The 19,245-nt window shown below is 33.6% G+C and overlaps 1 protein-coding gene across 1 annotated transcript in view; it reads left to right on the top strand.

Annotated features, from left to right (window-relative positions):
* BRIP1 (BRCA1 interacting protein C-terminal helicase 1) overlaps positions 1–19,245 on the top strand; it is a 179,296-nt gene that overhangs the window by 40,872 nt on the left and 119,179 nt on the right. Inside the window, 2 exon segments of the mRNA XM_010861591.1 lie at positions 11,445–11,735; positions 17,226–17,447. Of these exon segments, the coding sequence (XP_010859893.1) occupies positions 11,445–11,735; positions 17,226–17,447 (513 nt within the window).

The following is a 19,245-nucleotide window of genomic DNA, read 5'->3' as shown; positions in this document are numbered from 1 at the left end:
GAGGATGAGATGGCTGGATGGCATCACTGACTCGATGGACGTGAGTCTGGGTGAACTCCGGGAGTTGGTGATGGACAGGGAGGCCTGGCGTGCTGGGATTCATGGGGTTGCAAAGAGTCAGACGCGACTGAGCGACTGAACTGAACTGAACCACTACTGTAAGTTTGCATCATCTATAAGATGAAGCATCAGTGTAAGTCATTACCTACAAAAATGCTGTCTTAAATGATACAAAACACCATAGATGTTATCTGTATTTCTAACACTAGATAAAATGAAAAGATAATGTGAAAAAATAATTTGTATTTGTTTAGAGGTATAAAAATTTGTACATTGATATTGAAAAAGCTTTATGATATGATTTCTTTATGGTAATTTGGTGTAATTGAAACAGTTGCTTCACAGTAGCCTGACCTATACACTAGTGAATCAATCATCATTCAATTTTTAAGGCATAAAGTATTACAGTCATGTTCATAATATGGTATTAGAAAAACATTGTTACTGTTTACTTTCTTGCCCACTGTAAATGGAAATTCCTTAACACAGCTGCCTCAGTTTCCCCTCAGAGCAGGCTTTGTTAAGAAAACCAGAGTGCTCTGGTATATTTCAAAATGGTTCCCTTCCCCCTCCCATTACTGGGAGCACAAGGGTGTTTTTCTCCCCAGTGTGTTGAGGGAACCTGATCTGGCTCCTAGACATAACTCTCACAATATCTGGGAGCCCTCCATGTTAAGTGCCCCTAAATTTTTAACTAAGAGAGTCATGCGTATTGAGTCTGTATCAGTTCATCATTTACGGTTCAGGCTTTGTTAGCCCAGCACTTGTTCCTGCACTGGTTTTCCCTGGTACTGCTGCTCCAGTAAGCTGTTACTTCCTGTATTCAGCTGTCTCCTAATCTTAAAGGCAATGGTTTGTCCTCCCCTCTCTTACAAATACAGGAAAAGTTATTGACTTTTCAGTTTTTTCGCCTTTTATCTGTCAGGATGGAGTGGCCACTTCCAAGCTATTTATATCAAAAATGGAAACCAGAAGTCTACCTCCATTTTTTAAATAAATTTACAAATCACGAAAATTATTTTTTCCTTCATCCTCTTATTTCCTTTTTCTAGTTCCCTTCATCCCTTTATGTAGATTCAGGTTTCTATCTTGTATAATTTTTCTTTTAGCTTAAAAGGCTTCGTTTAACATTTGTAGTATGGCCCTGCTGGTAACAGATTTTTCTGTTCATTTTTTTAAAAATGTGATAGTGTACATAACAAAATTTGCCATTTTAACCATTTTTTGTGTTCAGTTCAGTGGCATTAAATCTATTCTATTCACCTTTTTGTGAATTCTTCTATCTTCCCAACTGAAACTCTGTACTTAACAATAACTCCTGTTCTCCCTTGCCTCAGCCCCTGCATAACTACCATTCTCCTTTCTGTCTGTGAATTTAACTACTCTGGAACCTCATGTAAGTGGAATTGTACAATGTATGTCCTTTTGTATCTGTGTTATTTCATGTCTTCAGAGTTCATCCATGTTATAGCATGTGTCAGAATTCCCTTTTATGATTAAGTAATAATCTGTTCAATGCCTGTATACCACATTTTGTTTATCCATTCATACTTCAGTGGTCATTTGAGTTGTTTTCCTCTTTCGGCTATTGTGCATATGCCAATATTGTGAATATATGAATGCTGGTGTACAATTATCTTTGTGTCCATCTCTGCTTTCACTTCTTACGGATATATACCCAGAGGTGGGATTACTGGATCACGTGGTAATTCTGTTTAATTTTTTGAGGAATTTCCATCACATTTTCCACAGCGACTACACTATATTATATTCCTACCAGCAATGTAGGAAGGTTCCGTTTTTTGTTTTTTCCTGGCTGTGTCTTGAGGTGTGTGGAATCTTAGATCCCTGACCAGGGATTGAACCTGTGCTGCCTGCAGTGGAACATGGAGCCCTAATCATTGGACCACCAGGGAATTCTCAGGAAGGTTCCAGTTTCTTCACATCCTTGCCAAGCACTTGTAATTTTCTATTCTGTATTCTGTTTTCTTTTTAAATTATAACCATCCTAGTGGATGTGAAATGGTATATCTTTGTGGTTTTGGTTTGCATTTCCTAATGATTAGTGATGTTAAGCATCTTTTCATGTGCTTATTGTCCATTTACAAATCTTTTTTCCTCATTAATTAAGTAATTATTTATTTGGTTGCGCTGGGTCTTCCTTGCTGTGAGCAGGCTTTCTCTAGTTGCAGCGAGTGGGGCTGCTCTTTGTTGCAGTGCGCTGGCTTCTCATTGGCTGGCTTCTCTTGTTGCAGATCACAGGATCTAGGGAGTGTGGGTTTCAGAGTTGCAGCACAGAGGCTCAGTGGTTGCGGCTCATGGGCTCATTAGTTGTGGTGCACAGGCTTATTGCTCTGTGGCAACTAGTGCTGCTTTAGAGGCTTATGTACTGAAAAATTTGTCTACTAAAAAAAATCTCTTTCATATATAGCATTTTGGTCAGTATGTAGAAGATGACATCATAGGATGGCTTTGTTTTCTCATTTTAAAAGGTTAATTAAAAAAAGTTTGAAAAATGCCAAAATACTGTACGATAAAGGAGAAGATAAAAATGTCAGACAATTCCAAAGGATTTTTGAAGTAAAATATACAACTGCAAATATCATAAGGGTTCGGTTGGATTAATTTTCACCAACTAAATAATAATATCGTTTTACCACTGTTTCTGTATTCCTAGGTTCTTTTTGATTCATGGCTTGATTGTTTAGATTTCTTAATCATGTAGTTTTATTCAAGAAAAGTACATAGTGTATTTCCTACTATAGCATATCCAGAGGCGCATGATGCCAGTTTGTCTCCCTACTGCTAGTGTTACAAATCGACTACTTGGTCTCCATTATAAAGGCATATTTTCCTTTTGTAATTAAGAAGTAATCTTTGGAGTGATACTTGGAGCTTATGTGAGTATCTTGTTTCCCAACATTTACCCAGTGATTTTAGCATCCATTTATGTACCTTGTAGGAATCAACTATTACATGGCAGTTGTAAAATAGTAATTTTTAAGATTTTACCATTCTGTTTACAATTTTTAGCTAGCATTCTTCTCTAAGGAAGAACTTTCCTTTTTCTCCCCCATTTCCTTTCTTTGATTCTTTTTTCCTTTTTTTTTTTTTTTTTTGTTGTTGTATCAATAAATACCCCAGGTATTTCTCATGAAGTTGGTCAGTGTGACTACTTGCTATACTTTGAGACTCACTGCTGTAGTCACATCTGTATAAAGTGCTACTGTTCCAGGAGGACTGTTGCTCTGTACAGGTTGGTCATCTTTATATTTGTTCTTAAACTGAGAAGTCTTATAGAAATATGATTGTTTTAGTATAAATGTAGATTAAAAATTATACCACTTTGGGGTGTTCTTGGTTATAAACTCAGAAACTGAGGCAGCTGTCTTAAGGAATTCCCATTTACAGTAGGCAAGAAAGTAAACAGTAAGTGGAGAGTACGGTAACAGACACTTATGGTATCAAAAAACAACCGTGAAAAGGATCTGTCTTAATGTGCTAGCCCACTGCAGTTTAACATATTGCTTACAACCTTCACAATAGAATTTGAGTGACTTCAGTTACACATTCCAGGAGACTGGCAGTCTGTTACAATCAGAATCTGAACTTTAGAGCAGGCTAATTTACAGCGATGGGATGAAGAAAGTTGTGGATTTGTATTACACACTCTCACCTGACACTGTATCTGATCCCTTACCTGCTGATTGACATCTTGAATGAGCTCTTTGAAGCAAGTTCCAGCTTAATTAAAACGTTTGCTTGGTTAGCAGTGATCTGTGAAAGCCTGTGATAAATATTGAATCAGGTTCACCTGCTGGTTGCTGTAAGTAGATAAACAGCTGCCTTGTGCAGTTTAATCATGAAACTGTGGCAGTAGAGTACTACTGTTTGAATTTTTAAAAAAGAATAGTTGAAACGGTATAGTTATGTCACTTTCGCTATCTTAACTAGAGTGTGTGCCTACGTGAGATTTTGCACAATAGGCATTCAGTACCTCTTTGGATGGCGTGGACAACAGCAAATGGTTGATAAAGATTAACAGTAAACCTTCTTTCATATGTCTCAAAGTATAATTCAGTATTCATTGACTTGTTTTTACCACTAGTTCTTCATGTGTGTGATGTTTGGAAATAAAAAAGGGCAGTATTTTGCTTTTCTTTTTGTCAAGTTAAATGGTAAATTAAAAATGATCTTGTTAATTAAAACTTTGAGATTTAAGGTTATGAATTCTAACTTCTCACAAATCTATCATGAATTTTGTAGCCACTTGAAGAACTTCAGATTTTATTTTTTCATCTATAAAATGGAGTTAGCAGTAAACATTAGTGAACTAAATGTTATAGAATTTTGTTAATATTGCATAATTAACCAACATAAAGAGAAATTAATTTACAAGCAGTAGAGGAATCTTTATAAAATTATCTTCTTTGGACTATCAAGTTGTTTATTCCTTTACAGAATTAATGTGACTAAGCAAGTTCATTGTAAATAAAATGCTATTTCTATTTTATTTTCTTTGTAAAATCAGACATAAATTCTAAAATAAAGTCCTCACCCAAATAAGTCACAGTCTTCTGTGAGCACATGATGGTAAGTTATGGACTCACTTTCTAAAAATGCATACAAAATTGTGTTTGTAGTTTCCGGGTGATCCCAAACTCTCCTCTGTAACAATACATATATGTAAATTAGGAATCTATTTCCTAATCAGTTAAGTTGAAAATTTTAGTCAGGCGAGATTAAGATGATAGTTGTTCTGTTAGGTATTAAGCTGCTGAGGAGCAACCCGTGTATTTGCTGTTTTAGGTTTCATTTGAAGCACTTTTTAGCATTTTCTAGGTGTGTTATGTATGTACTACGTTCCTTAGCTCCAAGGATTATCTACTGTAGTGGGGATTCCTAATTTTTTACCTAACGTTTTTATAGTTTTATTCCTGTCATCAGTTTGTTTGGAAGTTTATGGGGAAAATAAAATTTTATATAAGTCACACTTAACCTGCTCAACACTTTTTTTGATCTTTATCTATGTTGATGCATAGAACTCTGGTTTGTATTTTTTTAAAAATTATTTACAGTATTCCACTGATAGACAAACTCCACAATTTATTTACTCATTCTTTTGCTGACACATTTAGCTTATTTTCCTCAGTATTAAAACAGTACTACAAAGAGTATCCCTGTTGTATCTCTCTGAATCTGCAAGTCTGTCACTAGCATGTATGACTAGCAGGCTCATGCTGGGCCAAGGGTCTGTATATATTTGATATCACTGTATCACCAACTTGTTCTTCAAAGTGATTGTGTCACTTTATACTTGGATCAACAGTGTTTAAGAGAGTTGATTTATATCTTTTCTGACACCCAGTCTGGTGAATGTAAATGAAATACAATTAGGGTTTTAATTGCATTTTTCTAATTAGTTTCACTGGTGTCTCAGACAGTAAAGCGTCTGCCTACAGTGCAGGAGGCCCAGGTTCAATCCCTGGGTCAGGAAGATCTCCTGGACAAGGAAATGGCAACCCACTCCAGTACTCTTGCCTGGAAAATCCCATGGACGGAGGCGCCTGGTAGACTACAGTCCATGGGGTTGCAAAGAGTCGGACACGACTGAGCAACTTCACTTTCTTTCTTTCTAATGAAGTTGAACATCGGGTTGCACATCTTTTCAGATGTTTGTTGGGTTTTCTGCTTTTCTTTTTTTTTTTTTTTTAAACATACATCAGCCTTTGTAATTAAGCATTTTTCATAACATATAAACAGTGTTCAGATATAAACTGTTAACTAAATATTTTTTCTAAATATGATTTATGTAATCAAGACTTTCTTAAACAAAGACACTTCTTAGGAATATGATCTGTACAAACTTACAGTAGTGTAAGACTGTTCTATACATCAGTGTCTCTTTTGCTATCTCGTATACAGGGTTATCGTTACCATCTTTCTAAATTCCATATACATGCGTTAGTATACTGTATTTATGTTTTTCCTTCTGGCTTACTTCACTCTGTATAATAGTCTCCAGTTTCATCCACCTCATTAGAACTGATTCAAATGTATTCTTTTTAATGGCTGAGTAATACTCCATTGTGTATATGTACCACAGCTTTCTTATCCATTCATCTGCTGATGGACATCTAGGTTGCTTCCATGTCCTGGCTATTATAAACAGTGCTGCGATGAACATTGGGGTACACGTGTCTCTTTCCCTTCTGGTTTCCTCAGTGTGTATGCCCAGCAGTGGGATTGCTGGATCATAAGGCAGTTCTATTTCCAGTTTTTTAAGGAATCTCCACACTGTTCTCCATAGTGGCTGTACTAGTTTGCATTCCCACCAACAGTGTAAGAGGGTTCCCTTTTCTCCACACCCTCTCCAGCATTTATTATTTGTAGACTTTTGGATCGCAGCCATTCTGACTGGTGTGAAATGGTACCTCATAGTGGTTTTGATTTGCATTTTCTCTCCTGTGATTTTTTTGTTCTTGGATTCTTATTCTTCTATTGGGCTTTTAAAAAATAGGTTTGTTGGGATTCTTTATGTGTTATGAAGACTGATCCTCAGTTGGTTATATGCAGCGTATGTATCTTCTCAGGATTGTTTTCAGTCTGTTGTGCTTTTGGTGTATTGTTTAAGAAATCCTTCCCTATATTGAGGTCCTAAAGATATTTTTCTGTATATAGGGACAGAGATTTTATGACCCATACAATCTAGAATATTTCCTCTCTGGTCCTTTGTAGAAAGAGTGTGATGCTTGCTCTAAACAGTCTCTCAACTGAAGAATTTTTGTTTTTCCCCCATGTGGAACATAATGTCCATCTTGTTAGAAAATATTTGCCTTAACTGTCAACTAATAATAAGTTAAAATTATTTTTATGAAGTAAATTTTATAGCTTATACTTAAGAATATTTTGTAGTTGCATTCAGAAAATAATGCACTTAGAGTACTAAGTGAAACTGGTATTGATAATCTCCTATAACACACCTTGTAGAACAATTAAAAAGTGAAGGTCTCTGTCGGTGGGATGAAATGATCTTTGTCATTGTCTTCTATTTGGCCTAATAATGTCAGGAATTCTAATGTTTCTTGAATGAATGAATGGATGGATGGATAGATGAATGAATGAATGTACATGTAGAGTGCTTAGCACAGGGACAGCCTTAATAAATGATAGTTATTAAATGAATATATCAGGATATGTGTTTGCCATTCACAACTAAAGTGGCCCAAATATTAACATAACAAGATGATTTTTCTTTTTGTTCTTGAAAAATAACAAATTGTCCTGTACTTTTTTTTAAAAGCTAACCTTTTCATTTTGAGGTTACTTTTTGATATGTGAAGAAGTAAAATTTGGGCATCAATTAAACATCTACGGATAAATAAAATGTGGTACATGGGTACAGTATTTGGTTTAGGGACATTAGTCACAATCCATCAATTAAAAAAATTAAGTTACAGTTATATGCAAAATACCATGCTCAGTGAATGAGTATATGAAGTAGCGTAAGACATAGTTTCTGTCCTCAGGAATTTGCAGTGTGGTTGAAAGACAATGCATGCACATATGGAAAAGTATGTTACTGTTTCATGGACCTAGTTTTCTCTATTTCATGCAGATAAGCTTCTTTCTGGTCTTTTCCCCCTCTACTTTATGTGCTAATTTTTCATATTAAACATCCTTTTATGCTTACTTTTAGAATTCATTTCATAGACTCTGTTTAGATACTCCCCTGATTTATGAACTCACAAAATAACTTTTCTGACAATGCAGTCATTTCTCACTACTCCTTTATTATTATCTTTTTTCAGGCATATTTAGTCACCATGCTAATTTTTATTTTTCCAAGTAAATATAGTAATTTTAACACAGTAATTTTCATTGTTGTTCAGGGGAAAGGTTGGCGAGAGCTATGAAACTTTAGAGGTTGACACAGTTATCTTAATCTATTTCTGATTACAACCTTGTGAAAGGAATAGTGGCAAGGACTCAGAAGTTGCCCTTTCAAGATCAAATATTATATTCATTCTTTATCCTTTCAAAAAACATTAATGCATATCTATATAGTCTGAGAAGAGAGGGAATAAATAGAAATTGTTGGACACAAAGATAATTTTCTAAAATCCCTGGTTGCTCCTAAGAACAGTTTTTGGCTATTGTAGATTTGAAATGTATTTTTAAACAGTTGACTCCTACATGTGGAACTAATACAACTGTCACATCCACATCTCTTATGATAGTAGATTTTTTGGGGGCTGTTATTTGGGTTAAGTTTTCTTGCCTTTTGTTGAAGAAAAGGAACTCTAGACAGTTTCCAGCTATGGGAAAAGAAGTCGTCTCTTAAAGAGATTAGTTCTACCATATGATAATTGCTACTTAACAGTTCTTAGAGATTTCAGGTTTGGGGAGCCTATGTGTTTTATCTTTCTTGAGGTTTAGATATATTAGATGAGAAAGAATACTTTTTAATTTATTCTCCAGTTTCCTGATACAATCTATATAAATTTAAAGAGCAAAAACAAAAGGACAATATCCTTGTGGGAGGTAAACTTGATCATTTGTCAGCAGGAGAATTACTTGGTGAAAAATACTTAATTTTGTTCACCTGTTGTTTTAAGATCCCTAGGTCAAAGAGTTTCAGAGAGAAGCCAGAAAATATTAGCCTAATTTTGAACTAGAGGATTTTATGAGTTCTTATCATTACTGTTTTCAGGATTCTTTCTCTGTTTTCATACAAAATTGAAAGTTGGTGATTTTGGTACAAATAATTCTCTTTTGTTCCTAAATAATTGTTTTTTTTTAAGCCTCTGTTCTATTATTGCGTTCAGTGTTTTCCATCTTCAACTATGATTATACCAAATCCTTTAAATAGGAACTTCAATAGAAGATCACTTCTGAAGAAGTAATTTTTCTTTAAATCTGCAAATAAATAAGAATCAACTTTCTTAGTTTCTGTCTTCTACTCTACTTGCCCAGCCACTCACTGAAAACCATCATCTTGAGGAGTTACCCTTGATTTCATAAATTGTATAATTCAGAACACTTGAAGATTTAACCAACATAAAACATTTTTAATATAAAAATTAGTTCTGTTTTATAGTTTTTTTCAATTATGGAGTGAAAAACACATTTAAGGTACATAAATAAAGCTACTCTAGTAAGAACTTTCTAAAACAAGTCCCTGTATCTTTTGCTTTTGTTAGTTATGCTGTTAGTATAACATTTTAAGGTAAGCAGATCCCTTTAAAAAATTACTAGTGCAAATACTGCTTTTAAAATTAAACCATTTGAATGCAAAGCAGAAAGTTATAAGACTGTATAACAGCATCCTTTTTTATTGGAAAAATATGAAAGATACATATAGGAGGATCTGCTAGTTATATGTGGTGGTTGACTTATTTTGTATTTTTCTATAACGTTTGAATTTTTTGTTTAGAAAAATAGCAGAATGAAAATAAAAGGAGTAGATCCTAAAGCTTTAAGTGGAATTCATGTTGAAAAGTATCATATCAAAAAGTAGGTTTTCCAAGCCATGAGAAAAAGACTACTTTATTGAATTACTTTTAGGCTTGTATATATCCATAGAGAATATCGTAATACATTGGGCCTAGCATTCTAATATTCACAATGAATTTAACTGTATCATAGGGAAGAGATATAACTGAGTAAAAAGATTGAAAATATGAAAATAAACTAATTCTGCTACCAAGAGTTACCTTAATTCTTTTACTAAGTTAATTAATTTGATCATTGAAAAGGACAAAAAGGAATTCAGTCAGAAATACCATGATATAATTTGCATTCCATTTTCTGTGTGACCAGAAATTGTTAGATATTGCAACATATGTAACATAAACCACATGTCAGCTGTTTCCTGCCTCACTGTTGACAAGAGCCCCATTCATAACTCTTCTTTTATCCTTTCAGTGAATAAGTAATTATTCAATATAGAAGGCAGGATATTTGGAACTGGCTATTTAATGTGGCAGCACTCTGTAATGAAATCTGCTGTTACTGGCAACCTGAGAGGGGAATGTAACAATTCCAGCATGGCTGTAACTTTATCTGCTTTGACTGACTGTTTATTTGGCACATCAGTGAACCTTTTATCCCAGTGAGTGACAGCTCCAGAAGGGTCACATTTACATCCATTCTATCATGTATTGTAATATTTAATGGCGGACAAGGTTGAGCGAGACTGGGAGTAATTTGAACTTGCTTTTCCACTGAGTTGAGGCTAAAAGACAGCTTGATCCCCAGTATTGTGGTGTAACATGCTATGACTTAGCATTTGTTTATGAAGGCTAATCTTACTGATTATAATTAAAAAAAAAAACTTCAGTTAAATGGAGTGTTTGTTCTACTAAACTTAAACTCTCTAGTACAAGTTCTCTTAAGCTACTGTGCTATTTAGTATTTTTCCCTATCAGTGACCATTCCTATAAACTAACCATTTCTTAATCTTTCTCTTAAAGGAGGCTGCATTCTGTCTCATTTGTATAGTAACTGAAGTTGAGAAGAGAGTAGTTATTAAGAACCAGTGTGTTCTAATATATAGCATTAAGCTATTTTTTTTTTAATATTTGAGTTTGGAAATAGAGAAAAGCCAGGTAAATATTATAACGTACTCCTGATGTTCCATATGGTATATTTAAGGAGCCATTTATATAACTTTTAATTATGAAACTGAATTGAGTAAAATTGTCTAGGAAAAGCTATCTTGAATGATAATTGTACTGATGGATTTATATTTGATGACCGGTAATTGAATTTCAGATATACTTGTTCCACACAAGCAGTCTGTCTTCATTATTAAATATTAATAATTTGCGTTCATTTTCATACCTTTGCTAGAGAATAGTTTTCTCTTATTGTTTTTGAGTGATGATTTAAATTCAGCTTGATGTTTCTATTCTTTTGTAAGTTATGTTAAAATGCTTTTTAAAGTACTGGTTTATTAAAGGATATTTGAATGGGTTGTGCTGTGAAGAAAAATAACACTCTTAAATCTAAACTGTAATATCACAATTCACTTGAAGCCTAAGCAAAAATGAAAATTGTCTTTCGTTTTGTCTTAGTTTTATAATTTATGAAAGAGGAGAATTAAAATATACTTAAAACATTTGGAATTTGAGAGTGGGGGTAGTATGTTAGAAAACAATGCAAATATGGAAACATTTATAACTCAAGAGAGAAAGAGAACCAATTTGAAATTGAATTTGCAGTTTTTTCTTTAAAGGCAAATTTTAGATGATGTGACATTATGGAATTTCCCTTTATTTGGCAACTGTGATTTGCTACTTATAGTTTTCATTCCATGAAAAGTTTGATAAAAATTTTATGGTAGTCCAGACAATAGTCATCTTTTCTTTCCTTTGTTACAGCCCCCTGGTCACTGTTCTAGGTGCTGTTGTTCTACCAAACAAGGAAACAGTGAAGATTCTTCAAATACCACTAAGAAGGATCATGGGGGGAAGTTCAAGATACCCAAAATATATTTTGGGACACGCACACACAAGCAGATTGCTCAGATTACTAGAGAGCTCCAGAGAACAGCGTACTCAGGGGTCCCGATGACTATTCTTTCCAGCAGGGATCATACTTGTGTCCATCCAGAAGTAATGGGTAACTTCAACAGAAATGAAAAGTGCATGGAATTGCTGGATGGAAAAAATGTGAGTAAAGTTCATTTATTTTAGGCAAAAAATTAGACTGAAAAGATAAAAATTACTCCATTTTTAATGTGTTCATTTTATATGTACATTTACAGTGATAACTTAAGTCAGATTGATTGCTAGTGTTGATATTTTTTAAAAAATAATTTTACCCTAAGGAAATCTTTTATTCAAGTTTAAAATTATTAGTTTTTGTGCTAAAACATGGGGATATTTATTTAATTCCTTGAAAATTAATTTCCATGTCTTAATTTCTTCTTTCAAAGATAGTCAAACATAGAGGTCAAATGAGAAAAAAACATTTAAGTGATTTAGCCTAACTAGATCTAATTGATATATTTTATATATTAAAGAATTTCAGAATAAGGTAATTTGCATACGACCTCTCTGGGCAAATTTTAAAATGTTTTTGAATTGAGAAATGTAATGATTTCACTGTCTCATCATTCTGATTAGTATAAACTTCTTTTTAAAATTACAGTAAATTATTAACTAAAGATATGTTATTTATGGATTTGAAATTTTCTGGGGAAATTTAGAATAATATGAATTTTGGCTAGGTGGAAATAAATAAATCTCACTAAAGTAATGATTTTTTGATAATATTTTGCCAGTATTAGTTTAGTTGTCTGTGTACCAGTTAGATAACTAGTTTACTCCAAAATTGAAGTTACAAGTCTGGAATTATACCCAGAAATTATAGTTGAACCATAAATTGATAGTATATGAAATGACCAATGATATTTTAATATATTTTGAAAGTTGTGTCTTTCTGTATTTTGTCGAACCAACATAGTTGGTTCTACACAAAAGTCTAAGAGCCATAGCCTCTTAGACTCTAGTTTCATTTAACTGTATATCATCCCCTAATGTATAATGTGAATAGATTATTTTTTATTATGCTTTTCTTTTTCAGTGCTTCCTATTATTATATGAAATTTATTCAACCTTTATTGGAATTATTCAAAAGAAGCCTCAATAGATACACAAACCCAATAGATAATATGAAATATAAGTACTAAAGGGCTTCAATGGAAAAACTTAAATGACTTTTTTAGAATCAAGAAGAGAATACAGAATAACTGAATCAAAACCATTGTTAAAATTGTATGATCATATTTGTTTCCATATATATTCTTTGTAACTGAGGAATTGTGCAATCTTTTCACTGTATATTTAAAAAGTTCTCTTCAAAGAGAGATAAAAATATTAAAAAGCTGAATGTTAAAAAAATAATAAAATAGAGAAAAGGCTCTTCATGATAAAAACCCATAAATTTTATACTTAAGTAGACTTCTTTCCATATGTGGCTAACTGATCTACTAAATTCCTCAAATGCTTGAAATTTGTTTTTAGTCTGTGCAGAAAGATTTGCTGGCATAGTCATTATTTTTTGCTACTTGCTATTGAGAAGCTTATCATGTGATTATGCATTGAAAGCAAATATTTTATGTAATCTTTTAGAATCCTGCAGTGCTGGTTATGTCTTTTGATTGATCTTTACTCTCCTAAGTTTGAATCTTGTAAAAATAAAAATCAAATAGACTTGAATATTCAGAACTTTCACTGGCCTTCAGGTTCTGTTTTAAAGTAAACAAATATTTTATTTTTGAATATTAACAGTATAAATAATTGAAGCTATCTGCATTTGTCTTGACCTAATTCTGCCTCAGAATGGCTAGCTCATAAGGCATACATGAGCATTCTCTTTCTTGTTCCCAAGCCATAAGGGTAATTTGGTATTGTAATGAGGGCCAATTACAAAGTCACTAAAGGTGTCTGTGTTTACTATGGCTGAATTACCAAAGAGAAATGATAAATTGATAACTGACAGTTTAAGTGAAAAAGAGTTTAGAGTGTGATAACACTTCAATTGACAGACTCCCCTCTGGGTTATATTACACTGCTAAAATGGATGAGCTTTTCTGGTTTTGCTATCAGCCTGCACAGCAGTGTCATTCTAAGTGCCCTTAAAGTGTAAACTTTCTGATTTTTTGGCTTGATCCAAAGGCACATGTGTTTTTGTTCACTGTTTCTCTTATATTCCTATACTGGAAAAGCAATGCACATATCTGCTAAAAGTAAAATTTTGTTTCAATTAAGAAAAAAATCATCTTAACTAGCCCTAGAAATCATTCTAAAAAATTATTTTAGGTATAGAAGAATATCTGTTTTTTGTTAAGATGAGATTTAACAGTCCATAACCATAGACTTGAAGGCAACTTAGTGATCACTTTGTTATCAGTACAAATAAAAACTTTCAGAATAGTATGAAAGGTACTTGGAATGAAGAAATGGTGAATGTCATTATTAAGCTCAATCTGATATCAAAGTCAGTATGAAAGATACTTGACATATTTCCATATTTGGGTCTCTAGACCCAAAATCATAGAATTTTAGAGCTAGAAAGAACTTCAGAAATGGCAGTCAGTGGTCGGAGAACTCTTCAAAGGCTTCTAGTTCAGCTACTCTTGATGCCTAGTCACATGAGAAAGATGGGCCCTGAAGTTTGCCCAGTGACAGACAACTAATCAGCAGGAAAGAAAGCAAGTTTTCTCTTAACCATTACAGTTTTCACTGCATTAGAAACAAAAACAAATGGTGGCATATGGTATAGGGAAGTTGACATGGCATGAAGGATTAAAGAGAATAATAGAGATTAGATAAAGGAAGTGAAAATAATACAAAATTGAAGCAAGTGAACACGGTTAGGTGAGCCCTTTCTAATTCTGATTTTTAATACCTTGGAGGAACAATAAGTAGTATGGCTGAATTAGCAGTCCTCAGCTGACCATTTCTTGTCCTTGAATTTGCAGACATCTTTTGTAGGTTATGACCTTTTTATGAGTTACTCCATTTCTAGCAGTGTCTAGATATTTTTGTATATGTAATAATGTATGAATATTTTAAAAACAGATTTTCGTTTTTGATGGTTTGTAGATAAAAATACACATACACGCACATACATCTCCCCAGTGGTTAAGAATAACAAACTGGGAAAGATAAATATTAGATTTCAAAATCACATTAATTTTTTTATTGATATATAAAATTAATGAATATTAAAATGGCCCATTATTTCACCACCTAGTACCAAATGACAATTGAAAAAGAAAACTAACATACATGGTTAGAGACTCAAAATTATGGAAAGATATTAAATGAAAGGAGAAGATTTCTCTTTCCAGTTCTTTCCATCTCTTTAAGGGACCTACTGTAAAGTTTTATGTATATTCTTCTAAAACACTTACAATATATGTTTTGTATAATGTATGTGTATAGATTATTTTTAAAGCTTAAAAATCAGCACAAAGACAAATCAACCTCATTTTTTAAGGACCGTACTTGGGTTCAATCCTTGGGTTGGGAAGATCCCCTGAAGGAGAGCATGGCAACCCACTCCAGTATTCTTGCTTGGAGAATCCCCATGGACAGAGGAGCCTAGTGGCCTACAGTCTATGGAGTTGCAAAGTTGGACACAACTGAGCAACTAAGCATAGCACATACCATTTATATGAATTTGCCAGAATTTATTTAACATATCCTCTGTTGGTAGATATTTAGTTTATTTCCAATTTGGTGGGAGCTATTAAACAGTGCACTATATATATAATCACATTAATGGTGAAATTTTATTTGGTAGTTAAATTTCCTGTGTATTTCTAATAGAAGTAGAAGTTTATACTTCTAATTTTATAAACCTTTTAATAGGATATGATGCCTTTGCTAGGACTGTGTTTTATCAAACATCTTATTTTTGATTAGTGTATATATGTTAATAAAATTTCTTTACTTCAATAATAGAATGGCAAAGGACATTAGTAGATATTACCTGAAAGAAGATTCTATTTTTGCCTTTAAAATAGGCAAAAATAAAAGAAGATAATGTTGATAAAGGTGTGGAAAAAGGGTAATATAAAATGTTCATAAACATTTTCTGGAGGATAATTTGACAATACGGTTTTCAAGAAACTGAAAAATATACTCTCGGATCTCATAATGCCATTTCTAAAAATGTATGATAAGAAAATATTTAGAAATGGGCATAAAAGTGCTTGTTGCAGCATTATTTATAAAGCAAAAATTGAAACCAGTCTAAGTATCCAGTGATAAACTGATTCATCAGATGTGGCACATTAATCCAATATATGTTAGCAACAATGAAAAAAAACTTAGTGATATGAAAAGATATATTTGATAAGATTTTCAGTAAAATAGGCTTTGAGAAAAAAGGCAGTACCAGTTTTGTAAAAAACACTTAGTGACTAGATTGTTAGTAATCCTCAGTGCATGCACCTGGGGAAAATTTGATTTGTTCTTATTTTAATATTGGGTCACATTACAGAGATATATATAGAGAAGAAATCTGAAATGAGATACATCAAAATATTAATAGTACATTTTTGATATAGTGGGACTTTAGGTAATTTATAGATTTTTGGTACACTTGTGTTTTCCAGTTTTATATGATGAATACTTTTGTCCCCTGGGACATTTCTTCTTCCTTCTTTCCCACTTGCCATTCTTTTTTCCTTCCTTTGTTTTTATTAATATTTGTATTTGATTAAGTAGTACTGTCTCATGGCTCAAACTGAAAAGATACAGAAATGTCTATAGAGAAAAATCTCTCTCAGTCCTATCCCAAGTCATTTGGCTCTCATCTTTGAGAGCAACTATCCAGTACTCTTGCCTGGAAAATCCCGTGGATGGAGGGCCTGATGGGCTGCAGTCCATGGGGTTGCTAGGAGTCGAACACGACTGAGCGACTTCACTTTCAGTCTTCACTTTCATGCATTGGAGAAGGAAATGGCAACCCACTCCAGTGTTCTTGCCTGGGGAATCCCAGGGACGGGGAAGCCTGGTGGGCTGCCGTCTATGGGGTCTCACAGAGTCGGACACGACTGAAGCGACTCAGCAGCAGCAGCAGCAGTGATACTATTGCTCTTATGTATCCTTCCAGAAATATTTTTGCCTAATATAACTTTAATCAGAACAAAGTCACAACAAATATACTTAAAAAAATATGTTTCTCCATATACACTACCATATGTAAAATAGAAAGCCAATGGGAATTCGCTGTGTGACTTAGGGAATTCAGACTGGGGCTCTGTAACAATCTTGAGGCGTGGGAAAGTGTGGGAGGTGGGAGGGAGGTTCCGGAGGGAGGGGGCATATCTATACCTATGGCTGATACATGCTGATGTACGGCAGAAACCAACACAATATTGTAAAGCAGTTATCCTTCAATTAAAGGTAATTTAATAAAAATGTTTCTCAAGTTAATCTGGAGTGTCTAGAGCTGTACTGATCTGGAGCTCTATCTGAGTTAGCTAATGTAGTTCTTTAAAACGGGTATATTATAGACCTGGTGTACTCTGTCTCCTCTGTTAAATCTTTATATTGTGGCTTAAATGATGCTTTAAGAATTCTGAGATAAACTTGTTTTAGTTCTTCTGTTCTAGTGTTTCAACTGTACATATTTGTTTTCAGGGAAAATCCTGCTATTTTTATCATGGTGTTCATAAAATGAGTGATCAACACACATTACAGACTTTCCAAGGGATGCACAAGGCCTGGGATATAGAAGAACTTGTCAGCTTGGGGAGAAAACTAAAGGCATGTCCATATTACACAGCACGAGAACTAATGCAAAATGCTGACATAATATTTTGTCCCTACAACTATCTTCTAGATGCACAGATAAGGGAAACTGTGAGTAGATATGTAAAAATTAAAATAATTTTTTTCCAATTTTTGGGATATGTGATGAATGTAAAAACTTTTAGATGTTTTAATGCCTTTTACTTTATACCTAATTTATGAAAAATGTATAAACAGAATGTTCAAAGTGTATTCTAGGGGATATTAAAAAATGAATTTTAGACATTGTCATTTTAATTATCAAAGTAATAAGTACTTTTAAGGACCTAGTACTGAAGTGGAATTATAAAATAATTTTTCAACCTTGACAGCAATGACATTTTGGGCTACATACTTCGTTGTGGTGGGCTGTCCTGTGCATTATAGGATGTTTATTAGCGTCTCTGGTTTTGTACGTTAGATACCAATAGTATACTCACAGTTGTCAACAGTCAAAAATGTCTCCAGATATTGCCAAATATCCCCTCGGCTGCAAAATTATCTCCATTTGAGACTCATTTATAGGTATCACTTTATGATAGCTATAAAGAATTATTATAAAATATTTATCTAAATCTATGTTTTGAAGAACTTACATTGGGAGAATATGCATACTATGCAAATTATTTTTTGTGAGCTTTGAATAAGTGGACTTTGGATACAACATTTATGTTTATTTACCTGGTTCTTAGAGACATCCAGTTGTTACAGCGTAAGACAAAGAATGAATAATGGTATATTATTGCTCCTCTTTTTAGAACTGACTGTACAACTCTCATTAGCTTTCTATTTCTGGAAGTTCAAAATGAATGGCATTATATTTAATACCCCTATGGTTGAGCATGCACACAGCCTATCACAAGGACTTCTCAGCCCCTTCTGCCTCCTTGCCTTCAGCTCCTCCAACTATACATCCTTTTGTTTGGTTGCCTTTCAACTAGGTCTCTTTCCTTTGACCAACTGTATATATCAATGCCAAATCAGTCTTTCTAATATTACTTTTATAACATCTTTCCTCTGCTTAAAAATCTCATATGGATAAAGTCCATATTTCTCAAGCTTTCTCAAGATGATCAATGGTCTAACCTGAATCTGCCTTTTCAGCCTTTTCTGCTACAGACTTCCAACTTGAGCACTTGAAAAATTACCTCACAATCCCCTAAGGATACCTTGTTCTTTCCTGTATCTCTGCTTTTGATTACACCTCTATGTATTGAATTGCCCTACTCTCTGTCTGTCCAAATCCAAATTCCACTCATCTTTTAAACCCCAGTATATTTCCTACTCCTTCATTTTTTTTCCCTCAACCATCTCCAGCCCTCTGTATATTATTGTTCCTCAGAATAACTCAGTGGCAATTGCTTTGTGACAGTTTGTATTAGAACTCTTTCAGTTGCCATTGACACAAACCCAGCTTTGGTAGGACTTATGAAAAAAATACTTGACTATTGTGGTGGCTTTATAATCAGGCAAGTTCTTCCCAGTGGAAACAGTGATAACTATAGTTCGCTAGCTTTTTTCCAGCTAGGTAACCTGGAAAAAAAGGATAGTCACCTATAATTACTCTGGATGGTCTAGATTGGATCTCATACTCATTCTTGAACTAGTGTGACTACACAGGAATGGAATACTTTATTTAATTGACAGGCCTGGATTCTGAATCTACCCACATTATGAGAGTGGTACCTTGTTTAACAGATTAACAGTCCTACCGACATCACATGGGTGTTGGGGAAGAGTAGTTCTCTAAAGAATTGCAGAAAAGACTGAAATGAAACAGATACATAATATATTAGTATTTTGAGAGCCTTTTGAATCTTGTGCTGTTATTTAAAAAAAATTTTTTTTAATTAAAAAAATTTTTTTAAAT

Source organism: Bison bison, unplaced genomic scaffold (assembly GCF_000754665.1).
Source record: "Bison bison bison isolate TAMUID 2011002044 unplaced genomic scaffold, Bison_UMD1.0 scf7180017864472, whole genome shotgun sequence".
Classification (NCBI taxonomy): domain Eukaryota; kingdom Metazoa; phylum Chordata; class Mammalia; order Artiodactyla; family Bovidae; genus Bison; species Bison bison.
The sequence above is the reverse complement of the archived record's forward strand: the minus strand, read 5'-3'. Positions and strand labels throughout refer to the sequence as shown.